Source organism: Schistocerca cancellata, chromosome 2 (assembly GCF_023864275.1).
Source record: "Schistocerca cancellata isolate TAMUIC-IGC-003103 chromosome 2, iqSchCanc2.1, whole genome shotgun sequence".
NCBI classification, from domain to species: domain Eukaryota; kingdom Metazoa; phylum Arthropoda; class Insecta; order Orthoptera; family Acrididae; genus Schistocerca; species Schistocerca cancellata.
Genome location: NC_064627.1, coordinates 947,316,972 through 947,335,869, shown reverse-complemented (window position 1 = coordinate 947,335,869; position 18,898 = coordinate 947,316,972). Strand labels below are relative to the sequence as shown.

Below are 18,898 nucleotides of genomic sequence, written 5' to 3'. Positions count from 1 at the left end.
ACTTATTACATGGGGTAACATGTTAAAACTCTGTAAAATATTCAGAAATTTATCTTTAACCATATTATTGCATATAAGATTTATGTTAAAATCCCCACAAAGAAGCACAGTAGCTTTTTCATTTTACCCAGTGTTTAACATAATTTCTAGTTTTGAAAAAAATTTATCTACATCTCCACATGGTAACCTGTACACAATCTTTACTATCATTTTCCTTTGCTTACCATACAACTCAATAGCAGCTGCTTCAAAATGCTTTTCTACACTTAACTTTTCAATATCACATGTCCTTTTGAATTTTCTCCCTGTTTTTGTATTAATACAGTCACCACCACTTCTGGCATTTTCCCTACAGTAAGAGCTAGCTAGTCTAAAAGGATGTATAATGATGTTCTTTAATTCATATTGCCGACACCAATCTTCCAAAAGACACAAGCACTCAATGTTAAACTCATCTAAAGCAACTTCTAGTTCAAGGTATTTATTTCATAGGGACTTAATATTTATATCTAAAAAGAAAGATGATGAGACTTACCAAACAAAAGCGCTGGCAGGTCGATAGACACACAAACAAACACAAACATACACACAAAATTCTAGCTTTCGCAACCAACGGTTGCCTCGTCAGGAAAGAGGGAAGGAGAGGGAAAGACAAAAGGATTTGGGTTTTAAGGGAGAGGGTAAGGAGTCATTCCAATCCCGGGAGCGGAAAGACTTACCTTAGGGGGGAAAAAGGACAGGTATACACTCGCACACACATACATATCAATCCGCATATACACAGACACAAGCAGACATTTGTAAAGGCAAAGAGTTTGGGCAGAGATGTCAGTCGAGGCGGAAGTACAGAGGCAAAGATGATGTTGAAAGACAGGTGAGGTATGAGCGGCGGCAAATTGAAATTAGAAATTAGCGGAGATTGAGGCCTGGCGGATAGCAAGAAGAGAGGATATGCTGAAGGGCAAGTTCCCATCTCTGGAGTTCTGACAGGTTGGTGTTAGTGGGAAGTATCCAGATAACCCGGACGGTGTAACACTGTGCCAAGATGTGCTGGCCGTGCACCAAGGCATGTTTAGCCACAGGGTGATCCTCATTACCAACAAACACTGTCTGCCTGTGTCCATTCATGCGAATGGACAGTTTGTTGCTGGTCATTCCCACATAGAACGCTTCACAGTGTAGGCAGGTCAGTTGGTAAATCACGTGGGTGCTTTCACAAGTGGCTCTGCCTTTGATCGTGTACACCTTCCGGGTTACAGGACTGGAATAGGTGGTGGTGGGAGGGTGCATGGGACAGGTTTTACACCGGGGGCGGTTACAGGGGTAGGAGGCAGAGGGTAGGGAAGGTGGTTTGGGGATTTCATAGGGATGAACTAAGAGGTTACGAAGGTTAGGTGGACGGCGGAAAGACACTCTTGGTGGAGTGGGGAGGATTTCATGAAGGATGGATCTCATTTCAGGGCAGGATTTGAGGAAGTCGTATCCCTGCTGGAGAGCCACATTCAGAATCTGATCCAGTCGCGGAAAGTATCCTGTTACAAGTGGGGCACTTTTGGGGTTCTTCTGTGGAAGGTTCCGGGTTTGAGGAGGTGAGGAAGTGGCTCTGGTTATTTGCTTCTGTACCAGGTCAGGAGGGTAGTTACGGGATGCAAAAGCTGTTTTAAGGTTGTTGGTGTAATGGTTCAAGGATTCCGGACTGGAGCAGATTCGTTTGCCACGAAGACCTAGGCTGTAGGGAAGGGACCGTTTGATGTGGAATGGGTGGCAGATGTCATAATGGAGGTACTGTTGCTTGTTGGTGGGTTTGATGTGGACGGGCGTGTGAAGCTGGCCATTGGACAGGTGGAGGTCAACGTCAAGGAAAGTGGCATAGAATTTAGAGTAGGACCAGGTGAATCTGATGGAACCAAAGGAGTTGAGGTTGGAGAGGAAATTCTGGAGTTCTTCTTCACTGTGAGTCCAGATCATGAAAATGTCATCAATAAATCTGTACCAAACTTTGGGTTGGCAGGCCCGGGTAACCAAGAAGGCTTCCTCTAAGCGACCCATGAATAGGTTGGCGTACGAGGGGGCCATCCTGGTACCCATGGCTGTTCCCTTTAATTGTTGGTATGTCTGGTCTTCAAAAGTGAAGAAGTTGTGGGTCAGGATGAAGCTGGCTAAGGTAATGAGGAAAGAGGTTTTAGGTAGGGCGGCAGGTGATTGGCGTGAAAGGAAGTGCTCCATCGCAGTGAGGCCCTGGACATGCGGAATATTTGTGTATAAGGAAGTGGCATCAATGGTTACAAGGATGGTTTCCGGGGGTAACAGACTGGGTAGGGATTCCAGGCGTTTGAGAAAGTGGTTGGTGTCTTTGATGAAGGATGGGAGACTGCATGTAATGGGTTGAAGGTGTTGATCTACGTAGGCAGAGATGCGTTTTGTGGGGGCTTGGTAACCAGCTACAATGGGACGGCCGGGATGATTGGGTTTGTGAATTTTGGGAAGAAGGTAGAAGGTAGGGTTGCGGGGTGTTGGTGGGGTCAGGAGGTTGATGGAGTCAGGTGAAAGGTTTTGTAGGGGGCCTAAGGTTCTGAGGATTCCTTGAAGCTCCGCCTGGACATCAGGAATGGGATTACCTTGGCAAACTTTGTAAGTAGTGTTGTCTGAAAGCTGACGTAGTCCCTCAGCCACATACTCCCAACGATCAAGTACCACAGTCGTGGAACCCTTGTCCGCCGGAAGAATGACGATGGATTGGTCAGCCTTCAGATCACGAATAGCCTGGGCTTCAGCAGTGGTGATGTTGGGAGTAGGATTAAGGTTTTTTAAGAAGGATTGAGAGGCAAGGCTGGAAGTCAGAAATTCCTGGAAGGTTAGGAGAGGGTGATTTTGAGGAAGAGGAGGTGGGTCCCGCTGTGACGGAGGACGGAACTGTTCCAGGCATGGTTCAATTTGGATAGTGTCTTGGGGAGTTGGATCATTAGGAGTAGGATTAGGATCATTTTTCTTCATGGCAAAGTGATATTTCCAGCAGAGAGTACGGGTGTAGGACAGTAAATCTTTGATGAGGGCTGTTTGGTTAAATCTGGGAGTGGGGCTGAAGATCTTTGACGAGGGCTGTTTGGTTAAATCTGGACGTGGGGCTGAAGGTGAGGCCTATGGATAGGACAGAGGTTTCGGATTGGGAGAGAGGTTTGGAGGAAAGGTTAACTACTGAATTGGGGTGTTGTGGTTCCAGATTGTGTTGATTGGAATTTTGAGGTTTTGGAGGGAGTGGAGCCAGAAGTGGGAGATGGCGTAGATGGGAGAGATTGGGTTTGTGTGCAATGAGAGGAGGTTGAGGTTTGCTGGAAAGGTTGTGAAGGGTGAGTGAGTTGCCTTTCCGGAGGTGGGAAACCAGGAGATTGGATAGTTTTTTAAGGTGGAGGGTGGCATGGTGTTCCAATTTGCGGTTGGCCTGTAGGAGGATGCTCTGAACAACCTGTGTGGATGTGGGAGAGGAAAGAGTGAGGACTTTTATTAAGGATAGGAGTTGATGGGTGTGTTGATTGGCTGAGTGGATGTGTAGGTGAAGGATTAGGTGGGTGAGGGCAATGGATTGTTCGGTTTGGAACTGGTATAGGGACTGATGAGGCCTTTGGGGGTGATGCCAAATGTCAGACAAGCCAGAGAAAATAAAATATGGGAGTGTAATCTGGCTAGGGCGAAGGCATGTTTGCAGAGGGAATGTAAATAAAACTTAATGGGGTCGTTGTGGAGGTGTTGTGAGGGTGACATGGTACTAGAAGGTGGAAAGTGGAACACGAGGCTGAAATGAAAATGAAAATAAATATAAAAATATATGGGGAGAGATAAAGGTAAAACTAGAAAGCAAATGGAGATCTGGTGCGAAAAAAGGCGGAAAGGGTTGGTTAGAGCTGGGCTATGTTGATCTTGTGGTGAACTTGTGTAGGTAGATAATGATGTGCATAAAGGTTAGGTGGTTGTGTTGCCGCCAAAACACGTTAAAGGGTGGAGAAATACAGGAAAATTTCGAAAAACTACGTGAGGATGTATTAAAAGGAGTGGTTTGGTGGTGGCAGATTATGGAAATGAAGCTAACAATTGTCTGATGAAGAAATAATGACGTTAAAAGCTGTGGGAAGCGGCTAAAAATGATCGGTGATGTGAGAAAAACGGAAATGGAAATAAAGCAAAAGTTATTAAAACTAGCCGAAAAGGTTGTTTAATAGCTGAAAGGAACTGTTTGTGAACTGGAAACGGTGGATTTTATAGCAGAGGTAGTTTCGAAAAGCGGAAAAAATTTTTTTGGTTATGTAGTGTTGTCTGAAAGCTGACGCAGTCCCTCAGCCACATACTCCCGACGATCAAGTACCACAGTCGTGGAACCCTTGTCCGCTGGAAGAATGACGATGGATTGGTCAGCCTTCAGATCACGAATAGCCTGGGCTTCAGCAGTGGTGATGTTGGGAGTAGGATTAAGGTTTTTTAAGAAGGATTGAGAGGCAAGGTTGGAAGTCAGAAATTCCTGGAAGGTTAGGAGAGGGTGATTTTGAGGAAGAGGAGGTGGGTCCCGCTGTGACGGAGGACGGAACTGTTCCAGGCATGGTTCAATTTGGATAGTGTCTTGGGGAGTTGGATCATTAGGAGTAGGATTAGGATCACTTTTCTTCATGGCAAAGTGATATTTCCAGCAGAGAGTACGGGTGTAGGACAGTAAATCTTTGACGAGGGCTGTTTGGTTAAATCTGGGAGTGGGGCTGAAGGTGAGGCCTTTGGATAGGACAGAGGTTTCGGATTGGGAGAGAGGTTTGGAGGAAAGGTTAACTACTGAATTGGGGTGTTGTATACTAATATTTAGATTCATAACTTGAAAAGAATTTGATGGGAGCCTAGATTTAGTTACACTTACAGTTTATTTTATCGAACTGGCCATAGAGAAGTTGGTTCTCTGCACATTTGTTGAAAGTTCTATACTGCAACTTTTCCGTTCTGGGGTAGAAAAAATCCTGGTACGTTCTTGAAGGTCGTTTTGGCCTTAAGCTCATGTTTCCATTCTTCGATGTGTCGGTTGTCATTGTAGGCTGCACTGATCTTGTTTTTCCGTTATTCTTGCAACTACTTGGAACAGTGGAGTGTTTCCCTGGATTATTTATCTCGCTTTCAGACTTCTATGTGCTTGTTCCAGCAGGATTGAGCTGTACTGCATTTGTTATTACATTGGTTCTTGAAGCTGTTGGAGTGCATAATTTGTTTTGGATTAGTCCATTAGTCACAGCTTTCAAAGTTACAGAAGGTGCCGTGGTTGTTATCTTCGTATCTATACACATATTAGAGTACTGTGTTGGGTCTTCTGATTCTATTTTTAATACAATACGATCATCATCTTTCTTGTCAATAAATTTTCAGATGAGCTTTTTCATTTGTGTACAGACATATTGCTTCCCCATATTATTCAAATGTATACCATGTCTGGTATTATGCACTCTTTCTAAGCCATCAAGTTTTAAAAACAATGTATTTGGGAAGGCTTTGGTAATCTTTTCCAGTTTTCTGTCCGTGACTTCAATTTCCTTGTTTACAAACAAACTTGGAACTAGGCCTAGATCTTTTCTGGGTGGTATGCTTGATAACACTACATTTAGATTTTTTAAATTATTCAAGGCCCTTGTGGCAGATCTGATAGCTTCTCTGGCGTTGTTTTGGTAGACATCATTTACACCACCAAATATTAAAAAAAGTCCTTTTTAGTTAGTGGGCCTGCTAGTGTTTTGCAGTCCTGTGTGACTTCATTCATTGAAGCACCCGGCTGTTGCATTAGCTTCTACTCCATACAAGAATTTCTTCTATTACTGTAAAGTGTAAACGGTAGTTGGTAGGAATTACTAAGTCACATCTATATGTTAAAAAGAAGAAAAAGAAGAAGAGGAAGCTTATAAACGTTCAGCATGTGGCCATATTTAAAAATTAATTTCCGATGTGAATGCAAAATGACTTGCTCCACATCATTACGATTGATCGTGCAAAATGATCCATGGAACATGAAACCAAATACCAGAGGCGACTACAGAGTCAGCAGTTACAAAGAAAGATGGCACAAGTATGTTCCATGACAACGCAGAATCAAGGAGCTAAAACGAACTTCGTACACAAGACCGGACAACGACGCAATTCTGGCCGAGAAATGAGAGCTTACGGCTTGCTTTAAGACCGCCCTACACTGGACCCAACTGTGTTCAAAAGAGAGACGTGTACACCTTGATAACAGAACGGAACGCCAAAGAAGTGACGGTGTCAGTCAGTGACACAAATAAGAGTCGAATACGCCCACCAGATTGGAGAGTGCACATCGCTCTTCCCCTCACATGTCCTCAGACTCTGAAAACCAGGAAGAAGCTCGAGCCATTCCACCGAATCAATTAAGGCTGTAGATACCATCACCGCTGCAAAGCGGAGAAGCCTGTGTCACGTAATGTACAAAAGGAAAGTGCAATAAATGTGTAATGTGCAAACTACTCTTGAATCATTCAGTGTAGTCATAGCTCACCAAGCAAACAAAATCTTATAAGTAATAAAACGCAACGTTAGTTATAAAAAAATAATTAATTACAAGACTGAAGGAAACAACGAACTCAGTGCCATTGTTGACTTCTAAATTTTGATGGCTTAAAAGTACATATGATGCAAGCTACATATACGAGAAAAAAAATAGATGTATTGACTAAAATGTACACATAATGTGATAGAATCGACAGTTGGCATCGACTTCTGTCAATTTGTTTCGAGTCGACAGTAAAGATTTCGATTCTATTTGGAAACAAATGTCACGTGCACAGTGCTGTGTTGTTTCGTAATTGTTAATTAAAAAAACATTATGGTGCTTGACGAAAATGATATGACACTGGTCGGGCCATGAAGTACTTAATAAATGTTGTTCACTGTATTCGCTTAATGTGCTTGCCAGTGTAAGCGTAGAGTGTCCACATAATTCTTGCCAGAAAATCAATCTGCTCGCGTTGTTTAAAACGTCAAAAGTATCACAAGCGTTATGAGTCAGAAAAAAGACCGAGATGTTTTGTTGTATGCACCTTTCGAGTCATTCGTACATACAACGTTTTGGCACAAACTCTCGCAAATTAAACTTGAAATAGACAAACTGAAAGAAGAAGCCAGACCAGTATGGGGTTGTTATACTTGTACCACACCTCCCGCAATGTGTTCTGTCCATGTTGATTTTAGTTCGTATAATCAGTGAGTAATATACATATAAACATTCCTTCCACCATTAAAGTAAGCCAATCATCATGTACAATATTTACCTAGATAACGACTGTTAACAATGTACATTTCGTTGTACAGAGACTTTCAAGATCAACCACTTGCATTGCCGATGCATGGGACAATTATAAATAAGAACACATTAGAGTCATTCAAGGAATATAACAAAGTGCAGCTTTTAGATGAATATGGACAAAACTTATTGTCTTCTATAAGGACAGCAGAAGCTTTGAAAAATCCGTCTCTGCTTTCCAGGTTTATCTTGCTGACATACGCTGTAAGTGTTATAATCAGAATTTCTGCAAGAAAAAGTGTTTTTCATGGAAGAATATTTTCCGTCATTATCATTGTTTTAACTAATAAGTTGTGACTTTCCATCAGTTACAAGGAAACAATATCTAATTCTATTGATTTTTTTCTGAATAACAGTTATTTCAGGAGTACTAATCAATCACATCTTTTGCAGGATTTAAAAAAATACCACTTCTATTACTGGTTTGCATTCCCAGCCATAAACTTGCCATCTATTAAACTGTTTCGACCGCCAAGAAAACTGAACACATTATTTAGTGGAGATCAGGTAAGTATATAGTGTGTGTAATTTTTAGCAGAGTATGTGCTGTAGTGCTCATTAATGGTAACATTGAACTGAGACTTGAACCTGGATACTTGCTTTTCATGGGCTCTATAAAATTGACAAGTCCTTAAAGCTAAACTGTAAGGGCACTGGTGTTTGTCAACATAAAAGTGAGTGCTGCTCATATGCTCAATATTATGTTATTGAATCAAATTAAATATCAGTGTAAATATCATTTGCTTGAAGTCAGGAGCAATGAAGTGTTAACAGTAATCCTTGTAAATGAACCCTACCACAGTATTACCCTCTGCAGTGAACAATATTTCTGTAATATATAGTAAATCTGAAGTCATACCTGCCCACTGCAACATCTGACATGACCCTTTCTTGCATTCAGGCTGTCAAATCCTGTTGCCACTATTGGTAAAGATATGTCAAATAAGTTGTAAATTATTTTGGTAATGTTGTATCATCTGGTCAGCTGATAACATAATATGTTGGTGCCCTTTGTGTTCTACACCAGCTGTATTGTGAATTCCAGGAGAGAAATTTAAGGCAGTAACTTACTGTAGAAATATTCGCAAGTATACACCTACTGTCTTACAGATAAAAGCTATGTATTGGAGCCCCCTTGCATTTTCAGTGTGGCGGACATATATATTAGGTTTCACTACCAGTCAGTCTGTTACAACAACCGGATTTTCTACTTTCACATTTGCTGACTTCCCCAGCTCACAACCACCCTAACATAGATCTTGGGCTACACTACAAATCAGTCTGTCACCACAAATAAGATTTCAGGGGGAGTCCAACACAAAAAATGGTGTGTCTGGTGATTGACTTTATTTATCAGAAATATTGTGACATGTGCTAGGGGTGTGGGACACATTCATAGGTGCATGTGTATGTGGATACCAGTGAATAAATAATTTTATGTTCGAAATTTGACTCTGTAAGTTACTAGTATTTCTTTCACTGTTTTAACCAGCCATACCCCCTGAAAACATTAGCCTATAATGGCGGCATATGGCAACATCTCTGTGTTCTTCACCCTCCTCTCTGTAAGATAAAAATACACACATATTAAGTTGTGTAAACTAATCTATGTGTGATCTCATCAAGCTTCTAGCTAAATTAAAGGAGTTGAATCAGTTGGTGGATTGACTGAAATACTGGAATCACATTTTGGAGGAGTGGGCGTTGAAATCCTTATGCAACCCTCTAGATTTAGGTTTTACATTGCTCCACTAAATCACTTGAAGTTAATGTAACTTTAGTTTGTTTGAAAATGTTCACATAGAAACTAGTATGGTGAGCGACAGCGAGGAAGAGTAGCTACTGTGACTATTAAAGAACAAAAGCTAACTACAACAGATAGATTTACATGACCAGTAAATTAGAAAAAGAAACAGTAGCATCATATCTCAAGGAAGAATTTCAACCATTTAGTTGTGGACAGGAGTGTGTAGAAGAACTATGGATCAGATTTATCGAAACGGTTGACGTAATTCTATATAGATACATGAATAGTAAAAACAGTTCATGATGAGAGGGATGCTCGACTGTATACAGTCTGTGTAAGGAAACAACCTCTACTACACATTGGATAAAAACCAAAGCATAGGGCTATAGGTTGAGATAAGCTAAATGAAACAAGTTTGGTTGTCAAGAGGGCAATGAACAACAAATCCACAGTGGCTGGCATAGCTCAGTCTTATTGAAACACCCCCTCCTAAAATAGAAAGAAATAGTGGTTGTCTGTAAGGACTATTAGTATCACCAAAGTTATTGTTCTGACACTTAAGGATGACACTGGAACTGAGTATAACAAACCAAAAGCATGAATGCCAAAGTCGATTTTCAAGTGTTTCTTTACAAAGAAGTACCCAGGAATACTGCTTCAGTTTAATTCTCTCGACACTGCAAAAATATATAGATATTAACTTCAGGAGAATTGGGGAATGATTGGATTTAGCAAAACTGAAAAAGGACCTAGTGGGTACCCTCTTAAAGCCCATACAAAATTTACAGCTGAATTAGCCCCTCTTTTAACCATAATATACTGCAGATCCCTCAAACAAAACACTGTGCCCAGTAGTTGGAAGAAAGATTAGGTCTCTTGTGTATTGCGGCATTCTGCTTTAAATATTTTAAATATAGTATTTGTGTTTAGATTCAAATTTGATGTTGTCATGAAAGTTTGAATAGCTGTAATTTAAAATTTCCTCTCAGGCCATGCCATAGCAGCTTGCTGGACCTTATTACCATTACAGTTGTGCCTATACTGGAATGTGAAAAATTTTGCCAATTTTTTAACCTTCTACAAAGGAATACAACATACTTCTTTTCTTAAGAAGTGCTTATATTGGATCTCAGTGTACAATCACTTATTCTGCAACCTCTAACAACAGGGAAACATTACTCATATGTACAATCTGAGTTTGTATATTCGACTAATGACTTTTTTACAGTTCTCTAGAACTCTTCTGTTCTGCCATGACATCATTCAGCATTGTCATGCACATGTGTTTTCTTGATGGTGCATTGCACTGCTCTGGAGTGGGATACCGACTCATGGAGATTATACACCTCATGCATTTACTGCAACTCATGGTAACAATGTAATTGCTGTCCTGGCTTGGAGACAAGCAGCATCCATGCTTATAAGTGTTGCGTCCAAAACAGGTAACAGAAACCCACAAACAGTTTTCCATCCATAATTATTAAACTAATACATGGTTACAGCTATCATGACCACAATTTCGTTACACTTCACTTTGTCTGAGTGACATGATACACCATCAATATTTGTCTTCAAATAACAGCCATGGTCTCCAACCATGTCATCATATGACAAAATTACAGTACCTGTTGCTGAAATGAGAGATGGGAATACACAAATCATGTCCTTTATCAGAACAGGTAGCAGAAAGACAGATTAGCTGAGCATCTTGCAGAAAGTTTAATGTGGGCCATGAGCATTCAACACAGTATCACACTGTCAGTCTTTATAGTTGAGAGGTGTGTGCATCTGCCTGCTGTGTGGTGGCTTCAGATTCAATTCCTAGAACCGCCATGGATATTTTTCCTTGATGAAAGGGTGGTAACAGGGTACACTCAACCTCGTGAGGCTAGTTGAGGTATTACTGGTTTCTGTCGTGGCTGGTAGAGTGGTGAGATGACACTATGCCCATCCATACCATATCCAGATGGCATCATGTGTACAGCGAAGGTGATGCAATGGCCAGTTAGTATTGTGTGGCCAGCTGAGTGTTTCAGACATCCCCCAAGAAGTTTGTTGAGGCACTTGCTGTTTATGTTGTATATTAATGATCTGATCTGCAATATTAATAGTAACCTTAGACATTTTGCAGACGATGCAGTTAGCTGTAATGAAGCACTGTATGGAAAAAGCTTCACAAATATTCATTGAGATCTTGATAAGATTTGTAAATGGTGCAATGATTGGTTGTGTGCTTTATACTAGAGATGTAAAATTTTGCACTTCATGACACACAAAATTGTAGTTTTCTGTGACTGCGATATCAGTGAGTCACTATTAGAATCAGTCAACTCATACAATCTTGTTGTAGCTATTTATCAGAATATGAAATAGAATAATCACATACTCTCAGTCCTGTGCTAAGCAAGTATCAGACATCTGCTCAGTAATTGGATACTAGGAATATTCAGTCAGCCTCTAAAAGAGATTTCATACAAGATACTCATGCAGCCCATCATGTTGCTTAAGTTGTGAGACCAATACCAAATAGGCCTAACAGGGAGTATTGGATGTATACAAAGGAGGGCAGCACTAATGGTCAGTTTGTATGACCCATAGGATAGTGTCATGGAAATGCTGAAACACATGAACTGGCAGCTGCTTGAAGATAGATGCGAACTATTACACAAAAGCCCATTTCAAAAATTTTAAGTAAGTAGTCTAGCAGTATAGTACTGCTCCCCACATTTGGCTCTTGTAGGTACCCCATGACAGCATTAGACTAATTATGGGGTGCACAGAGGACTTCACCCAATCTTTCTTCCTGAGCAATGTATGTGAATGGAACATATAGAAACCTTAATAAATAGTACAATGGGGGAAGGGGGCGGGGGGTTACCTTTTGTGATTCACTTCTCAGTGGTTAGCAGAATATGGGTGTAGATGAGAGTAGGAGATGGCTAGTTTTTTGCCAGAATATGTACTGTCTCTCTAATGATGTCATTGTTGATAGGCTCTTAAACACCAATATCTACACTTCTTCATTATCCATCACATCATTAAGTTTTCACAAGATTTCAGTAGAGTACTTCTGAAACATTGTTGATTGGTAACACAATGCTATGTGGTTGATGACTTCATCCTTATGTTGCCATGCTGTTAGTTGTGACATCAGTGGTGCTTAGTCCATAACCATATGAAGCAATTCTCTGCATGTCCATCTTTTTAGAGATGGTTGTGGGACTCAGCTGTTCACTACAGGATGTCAATTCCAACACCTTTCAGCCGTCTAATTTACAAACTGTTATTTTATTTGGCTACCAGTTATGGTGATTTGCTATGCCATCTTCAGGCCCCTGATTGATGTGTAGGAAGATTCCAACCTTGTTTCCAGTCAAAATGGGGTCCAGCATTCAGATACTGGTATCTGCAGGTTTCTGCTTGCTAGAGCAATCCCTTCAGCTATCATCTGCCGACTCTTCCTACACATTGGTCAGGGGCCTGAAGATACACATTGGTGAGGTGCCCAAAGATGGCATAGTAAATCGCCAAAATTGGTAGCTGAACAAAATAACAGCTTGAAAATTAGTTGGCTGAAAGGTTTTTGATTTGGCATGCTGTATGAAGCAATATTTGGTGCTTTGCAACTCCTGCTTCAACTTTGAAATTGCCATGTCCTAAACTGAATGCAGCTATAAGCCACCATGTTAGTTGTGTGTGGTTTCATTAGGCACTCAATCACAGCTTTTATTTTACTAGCCCAGAAATTTGGTGGCAGGGCCATTCTTGACTAAAATTCTGTGCAGATTTTCTAACGCATCTTTCATCATAGGTGATTTCGTGAAAGAATTTAGGTGTCAACAGTTTCGGTATACCCAGTTTTGTTGCTCTATAATGTGCACTGTCTGCCTAAGGTAATAGCGCCCACTCACAAGGATTCTTCTATGCGCTTGACATTCTTAGTCCTACAACACTTTTCAAGGGCATTATGGGTTATCGCATAACCCCCCCCCCCTCTCTCTCTCTCTCTCTCCCTCTCTCTCTCTCTCTCTCTCTCTCTCTCTCTCTCTCTCTCTCTCTCTGGAAACCTCAATACTGATTTAATGTTGTCTCTCTTCAACAACACAAAATTATTTTTCTGTTCCTTGGAGACCACCTGCTTGCATATCCATCCTCAAATGATCTGAAGTGTCTGTCATTGGCTGTAGGCTTTGTGAAGATATTTAATAAATGGTACTTTTTGTGTCAGAATTTCTTTACTTAAGGTTGAAGTATCACATATTAACATTCATAAACACATACAGGAAGCATGAAGTGCCGAACACAGTAACAGTCACTGCAACACTAGATGCGTGTTCAGGAGATAATGCCGATGTTACTCCTAACACACAGGAACTGATGTCAACGAGTCTAAATACTTTCCAAGAAAAATTAGGCTCATAATTTAAGTCACTGACCTCTTCTGCTTAGCAAGACAATGATTGTAAACACAATTTTACAGGGACGAGAGCAAGCAGTATCAGATTTACCAGTCAGGTACTGCTTAACAGTGGCTAAGAAGTGAGCTGTTGAAAGGTCGTAGAAATTTAAACACTTGGCACAGCTGAAAACTCAGCATGATTTTATTGATTCTTATTGCTGCAAGGTTATGCGTTAATATGTTTGGTCCATCTATGTTTCCACAGATTGATGTTATTACATTCTGGGTACATTAATCACAACACGAGCAATGGGAGGAAGTGTACCAGGCAGTTACAATGAATGAGAAATTCTGTTCATTCCTGGATTTATTTCTCAAACATTTTGAAGCCTACTTCCCCCAAAGAAAGATTAAAATATCAACCTGTTGTGGGAGGAAAGTGTGGATAACAGCTGGTATCAAAATATCATGTGCTAAAAAGAAAGACTTAGGTGTAGAACATAGGGCTGGAACAAACCTAGCAGTGAAAGGCACGATGAGCCAGAGCATTTTCATGGTGTAGCACCCAACTCCTGTCTTTCCACAATGCAGGCATTTTCTTCCACACCTTTTCGTGCAAATGCTCAAGGACACATTTGTAGTATTCCTGGTTAATTGTCTATCATCCAGGGTTAAATTCATGCTGCACACTACCGGTAGAATCGAAAAAGTCGTCAACATTGTCTTCACCTTCGACAGACTTTGCCGTGCTTTTTTTGGTCTTGGTGAACCTGGGGTCTTCCACTGCAAAGACTATACTTTGGTTTCAGGATCATATTCATATACTCACTATTTGTCACCTTTAATTATCCTATTAACAAATCTGGGTCATTTTTAGTCTGATTAAACAGTTCTTGGCACACTTCAAATTGGTATTGTCTCTGGTCATTTGACAACACTTTTTGAATGAATTTGCAGACACTCGACGCATGTTCAGATCTTCGGTTAAAAACTGACTGAACTACATAGAAACTTAAATTAAGTTCATCAGCCATCTCCCTAATTGTAAATCTATGATCAGAGCACACTAAGTCACAAACTTTCACATTTTCATTTGTTTTTGAGGTGGAAGGATGGCCGGACAGTGGTTCATCTTCAAATGATTCACGACCCTTTTTATATCTTTTGAACCAGCCAAAAACATTTGACTGACTCATACAATTATCTCCAAAGGTTGTTTTTAATAGTTGGTAAGTCTCAGAAGCTGATTTCTCGGTTTTAAACAAAATTTCACACAAACTCATTGGTCCCTTTTTACATCCATTTTCACACAGACAGAATGCGGCAACAAGCCCTAACAGACACACACTCAACCAGCTGCCTCAATGAACTGAATAAAGGAAACACAGTTTCCTGTCAGAGGACGTTCAAGGACAAGGCAATGACTCACTCCCCACCCCCGTGTACCTGCCCACCAAACCAGTAAGCAGTAGCGGATCCATTCTTAAAACTTTCCAATCACACCTCATAAAATATGGAGTTCCCCAGGGCTCAGTCCTTGGGCCACTGACTTTCCTGATCTACATTAATGATCTACCAGTTACAATTAATGGCAGAGCAAAAATAGTCATGTTTGCAGATGATACAATTATTCTGATCAAGGGTCCCAACTCCGCAATGCAGGATACAGCCCTGTCAGTCACTAACCAAGTACACAAATGGTTCATACCGTATAGCCTAACCCTAAATTTTGAAAAACTAACATTATACAGTTTCAGACAGTACATAAAAGACTTCAACTTCCTGAAATGGAGATCAATATCCAAAAAATTTATGAAACCATTCATACACAATTCATAGGCATCCAGATAGACAGATAGCTTGGATGGAAAGAGCAAGTTGATCAGCTGGTCAAAAAACTTAGCACAGCGTGGTTTTCCCTCAGAACTATTTCTCACATTGTTGGCAGAGAAATATTGCTCTTGTCATAGTTTGCATATTTCTGTTCTGTTCTGTCCTATAATATTATCTTCCGGGGAAATGCTACAGGAGTTGAAAAAGTGTTCAAACAGCAAAAACAAGCAGTGAGGTTAATATGTGGGTTCTCTAACAGAACATCCTGCAGTGGTCTCTCTCTAAGACTCTCAGAATATTTACTTTTACAGATCAATATGTATACTCAATGCCTAACATGTCTTCTTCATGGTAAGCAGCACATTGTTGATACTTCTATCTGGGGTTTCCATTGTTTGATATATTCACTGATGTTTGTAGCCAGCAACAAGGAATTATTCTGGGGGGGAGGGGGAGGGGGGGGGGGACCTGTGACATTCACAAGAATAACACGAGATTGGGGAAAAATTTCAACCAAGTCTCTGCAACTCTCACTAAATTCCATAGGGGAGCAACTAAGCTTCCCATCAGTATAAAAAAGGAAATTAATAGCGTACAGATATTCCAAGGGAAACTAAAAACATTCCTCAGAGAACAAGCTTATCATAAAATGAATTAATTCGTAGTGGAATAAAACAACCTTTTGAGTCAAAATAGGGAAAACCACTTAGATTAAATAACGAAAAAACATTCTTAAAATAAAATCTATATTTAAATCATGAAGACAAAATTGAACAAAGGAAAATCAGGATGAAATGCAACAAAATTGTGTATTTCTGCCATAAATTATAATGATAAAATGTAAATTTATTTATGTCATAAGTTAAAATGTGGACACCTGAACTTATACCAGTGAAATGCAGGTTTTAATATTGTCCGCAAACAATCATTCATAGAAAATAGGTACTTGTATCCAACAGTGGAAAATCCAAGATGGAATGTGACAGTATTATGAAAAGGATAGTTGCTACTCACCATGTAGCAGAGATGCTAAGTCACAGATAAGCACAACAAAAAGACTGTCATAAATTGAGCTTTTGGCCAACAAGACAACACACACACACACACACACACACACACACACACACACACACACACACACATACATATATGCACACACGTACACACATAGAGTGTGTGTTGTCTGTTTTCGACAAAGGCCTTGTTCATCAAAAGCTCACTCTCAGACAGTCTTTTTGTTGTGCCTGTCTGCAATTCAGCATCTCCCATATATGTAAACAAATATCCTTTTCATAATGTAAGTATTTGTATAATATATAAAATGCTCACATAATTTTCTATTATTTCACTTGACTTGTCCTATATTACTTGTACACCATTTGTATAATATGTAATCAACATGATCAAGTAAGAAATCAAATCAGACCAATCAAGAAAACTGAACTTTTTTAGGAAACCTGTTAATTAGTAGCTTCATCATTAAGTGATCCTCTCCATAATCGAAAAAAATTCTGAGTCATCTATTTTTTTGTAGCTAACAACTAATCAATTGAAACAATGCCAACTTTTTGTGTAAAGAACTCTGTGCATCTTGACAGTGGTCAGAATTTTACCTCTGATAAGAAAATTTAAGCTGTCAAAAAAGCAAGTACTCAGTGTCATTCCAGGTGACTTCCTCTCCGAGACAGTTTTACTACATATTTATGTATGCTCATATGAGCATTAAGAACATGAACTTATATGTACATTGCTTATCTCATTAGATGCAGCAACTTCTGGATGCCTATACGAATATTAAAGACTGGAAACAACGTCCATTTTTCTTAGTACAAGTACAAAGTGGTAAAGTTTCCATACTTCCGCTATGTGACATTGATTTACTGAAACAAGAATGTCATATAGAAAATGAAAATAATATAACAAATGGATTGTATCTTGGGTTTGCTGATCCATCAGTATTACCTGCTAATCCTGGATGGCCATTACGGAACCTACTGGCCCTTGTCATCTACCACTGGTATGTTGTCTAGGAGTTTGCCTGAATTGTAATTTGTGATTTTTCTCTCACTGAATTTATCTCTTAAAGTACAATAGTAATGGAAACAAAGTTTGGTCTTCATTCTTGATTATATTGTGTTAAAAATATTTTAATTCTTTAAAGTTGAAATTTTTCTGTGGCTGACTGATGTCATATATTGAGTACAAGACTTCTCAGTAATCAGTAACTTCATAACAAAGCAGTATTAATTTCAGGCAGTGAAATACTACTGGTTTCTTTTTCACTTACTATTTTGTTCAATTTCCATCATCAGTGTTTATTGATGTCTTTTAAGTAATGCTTATTTCTAATCCATCTAATGCATTGTGACAAAATGAAATTGTCCACCAAGAAATAGTAGTAATTTCATTGACCTCGGCTCTTTGTAAATTAAGGAACAGGTATAAACTGACATCTGTAATAATATAAAGAATGAGTTGTTTATGAACATATCTGTGTTTGTATCACAGACCAGTTCGTAGTTTCAATATACATCATTTCAAATCAATATTTGGCAAGTAATATAAAAAAAACAATAATGTGACCACTTTGTGAATTTCAAGAGCTGAGTTATCGATGTTGTAGCATAAGAAATAGAATTTTTTGAGTGCATGCAAATTATTTATATAATTTAATTTTTTTTAAAAAACTCTGATTTAAAAACCTTAATCATTTTATATTTTTAATTTATATTTGTACATACTCTTCTGAACTCCTCAGAAACTCTACTGCTTATCATAAAGGATAAAATGTTATGCCAGGAAAGACTTGACTACAACCATTGTATTGTTTATAACTGAAGCTAGTAACGTGGTAAAGCACTGATGCTGTCTGTGACGGAACACCACATTTGAAGAAATAAATTCAGATTTAATTCATCTTCTGGGACACAGTTGCAACGTGTCAACATTTTTCACTTTGCTGACTTCTCTTCCAGAGAGTGAAAGTTTTCATTTCAGAACAGACCCACACGCTAAGATCTTTTCTCCACAGGTGTGAAATTTATATATATAGAAAAGAACTGTCTCTAGGGTTTCCAAGCCAAGGAGAGAAACAGAGTACCAAGTGTTCTCTTCCCCCCAGGCGGCCCACAGTCCCTTTTGTGGGTACGTGTCTAGCGTGCACGGGACCCCCAAGCTATTGCAGCCTTCTTCCTTTTTCCAGACTGCATTACCATCCCTGTTCCTCTCCTTCTTTGTCCTTGCACCTTTCTTCCTGCCCCCTCCCTTCCCTCTTGGTGGACTTCTTTATATTGAAATATTTTCCGTTCAGTGTGAGCCATTTGCGGAAGAAATCCCAACCTAGTTTCCATGGTGCAGGCTCCTCTCCCCCTCCCTTTTCCCCTTGCACCCTGGCCCCCTTCCTGCTAGGTCACCAGCAAGGTGCCAGTCTGTGTGGTGGGGCTGTTACGTATCCACTTGGCTGAGCCCCCTGACAACACAGGGATCACACTGCTAGTACCTGAGTTGTTAACACCTTGTGTGTGCCAAGGAATCAATGCTCATCACTTTGGGGCATCAGAACTCCCGGCAATGGCCGCCATGCCAG

At 39.9% G+C, this 18,898-nt stretch overlaps 1 protein-coding gene across 1 annotated transcript in view; it reads left to right on the top strand.

Annotated features, from left to right (window-relative positions):
* Positions 1 to 6,790: 6,790 nt before the first annotated feature.
* Positions 6,791 to 18,898, top strand: part of LOC126162924 (ubiquitin-like modifier-activating enzyme ATG7) — a 111,087-nt gene continuing 98,979 nt past the window's right edge. The window contains exons 1-4 of the mRNA XM_049919742.1: positions 6,791 to 7,233; positions 7,342 to 7,537; positions 7,727 to 7,840; positions 17,076 to 17,329. Of these exons, the coding sequence (XP_049775699.1) occupies positions 7,031 to 7,233; positions 7,342 to 7,537; positions 7,727 to 7,840; positions 17,076 to 17,329 (767 nt within the window). The 5' untranslated portion in view covers positions 6,791 to 7,030. The remainder of the gene's footprint in view (positions 7,234 to 7,341; positions 7,538 to 7,726; positions 7,841 to 17,075; positions 17,330 to 18,898) is intronic.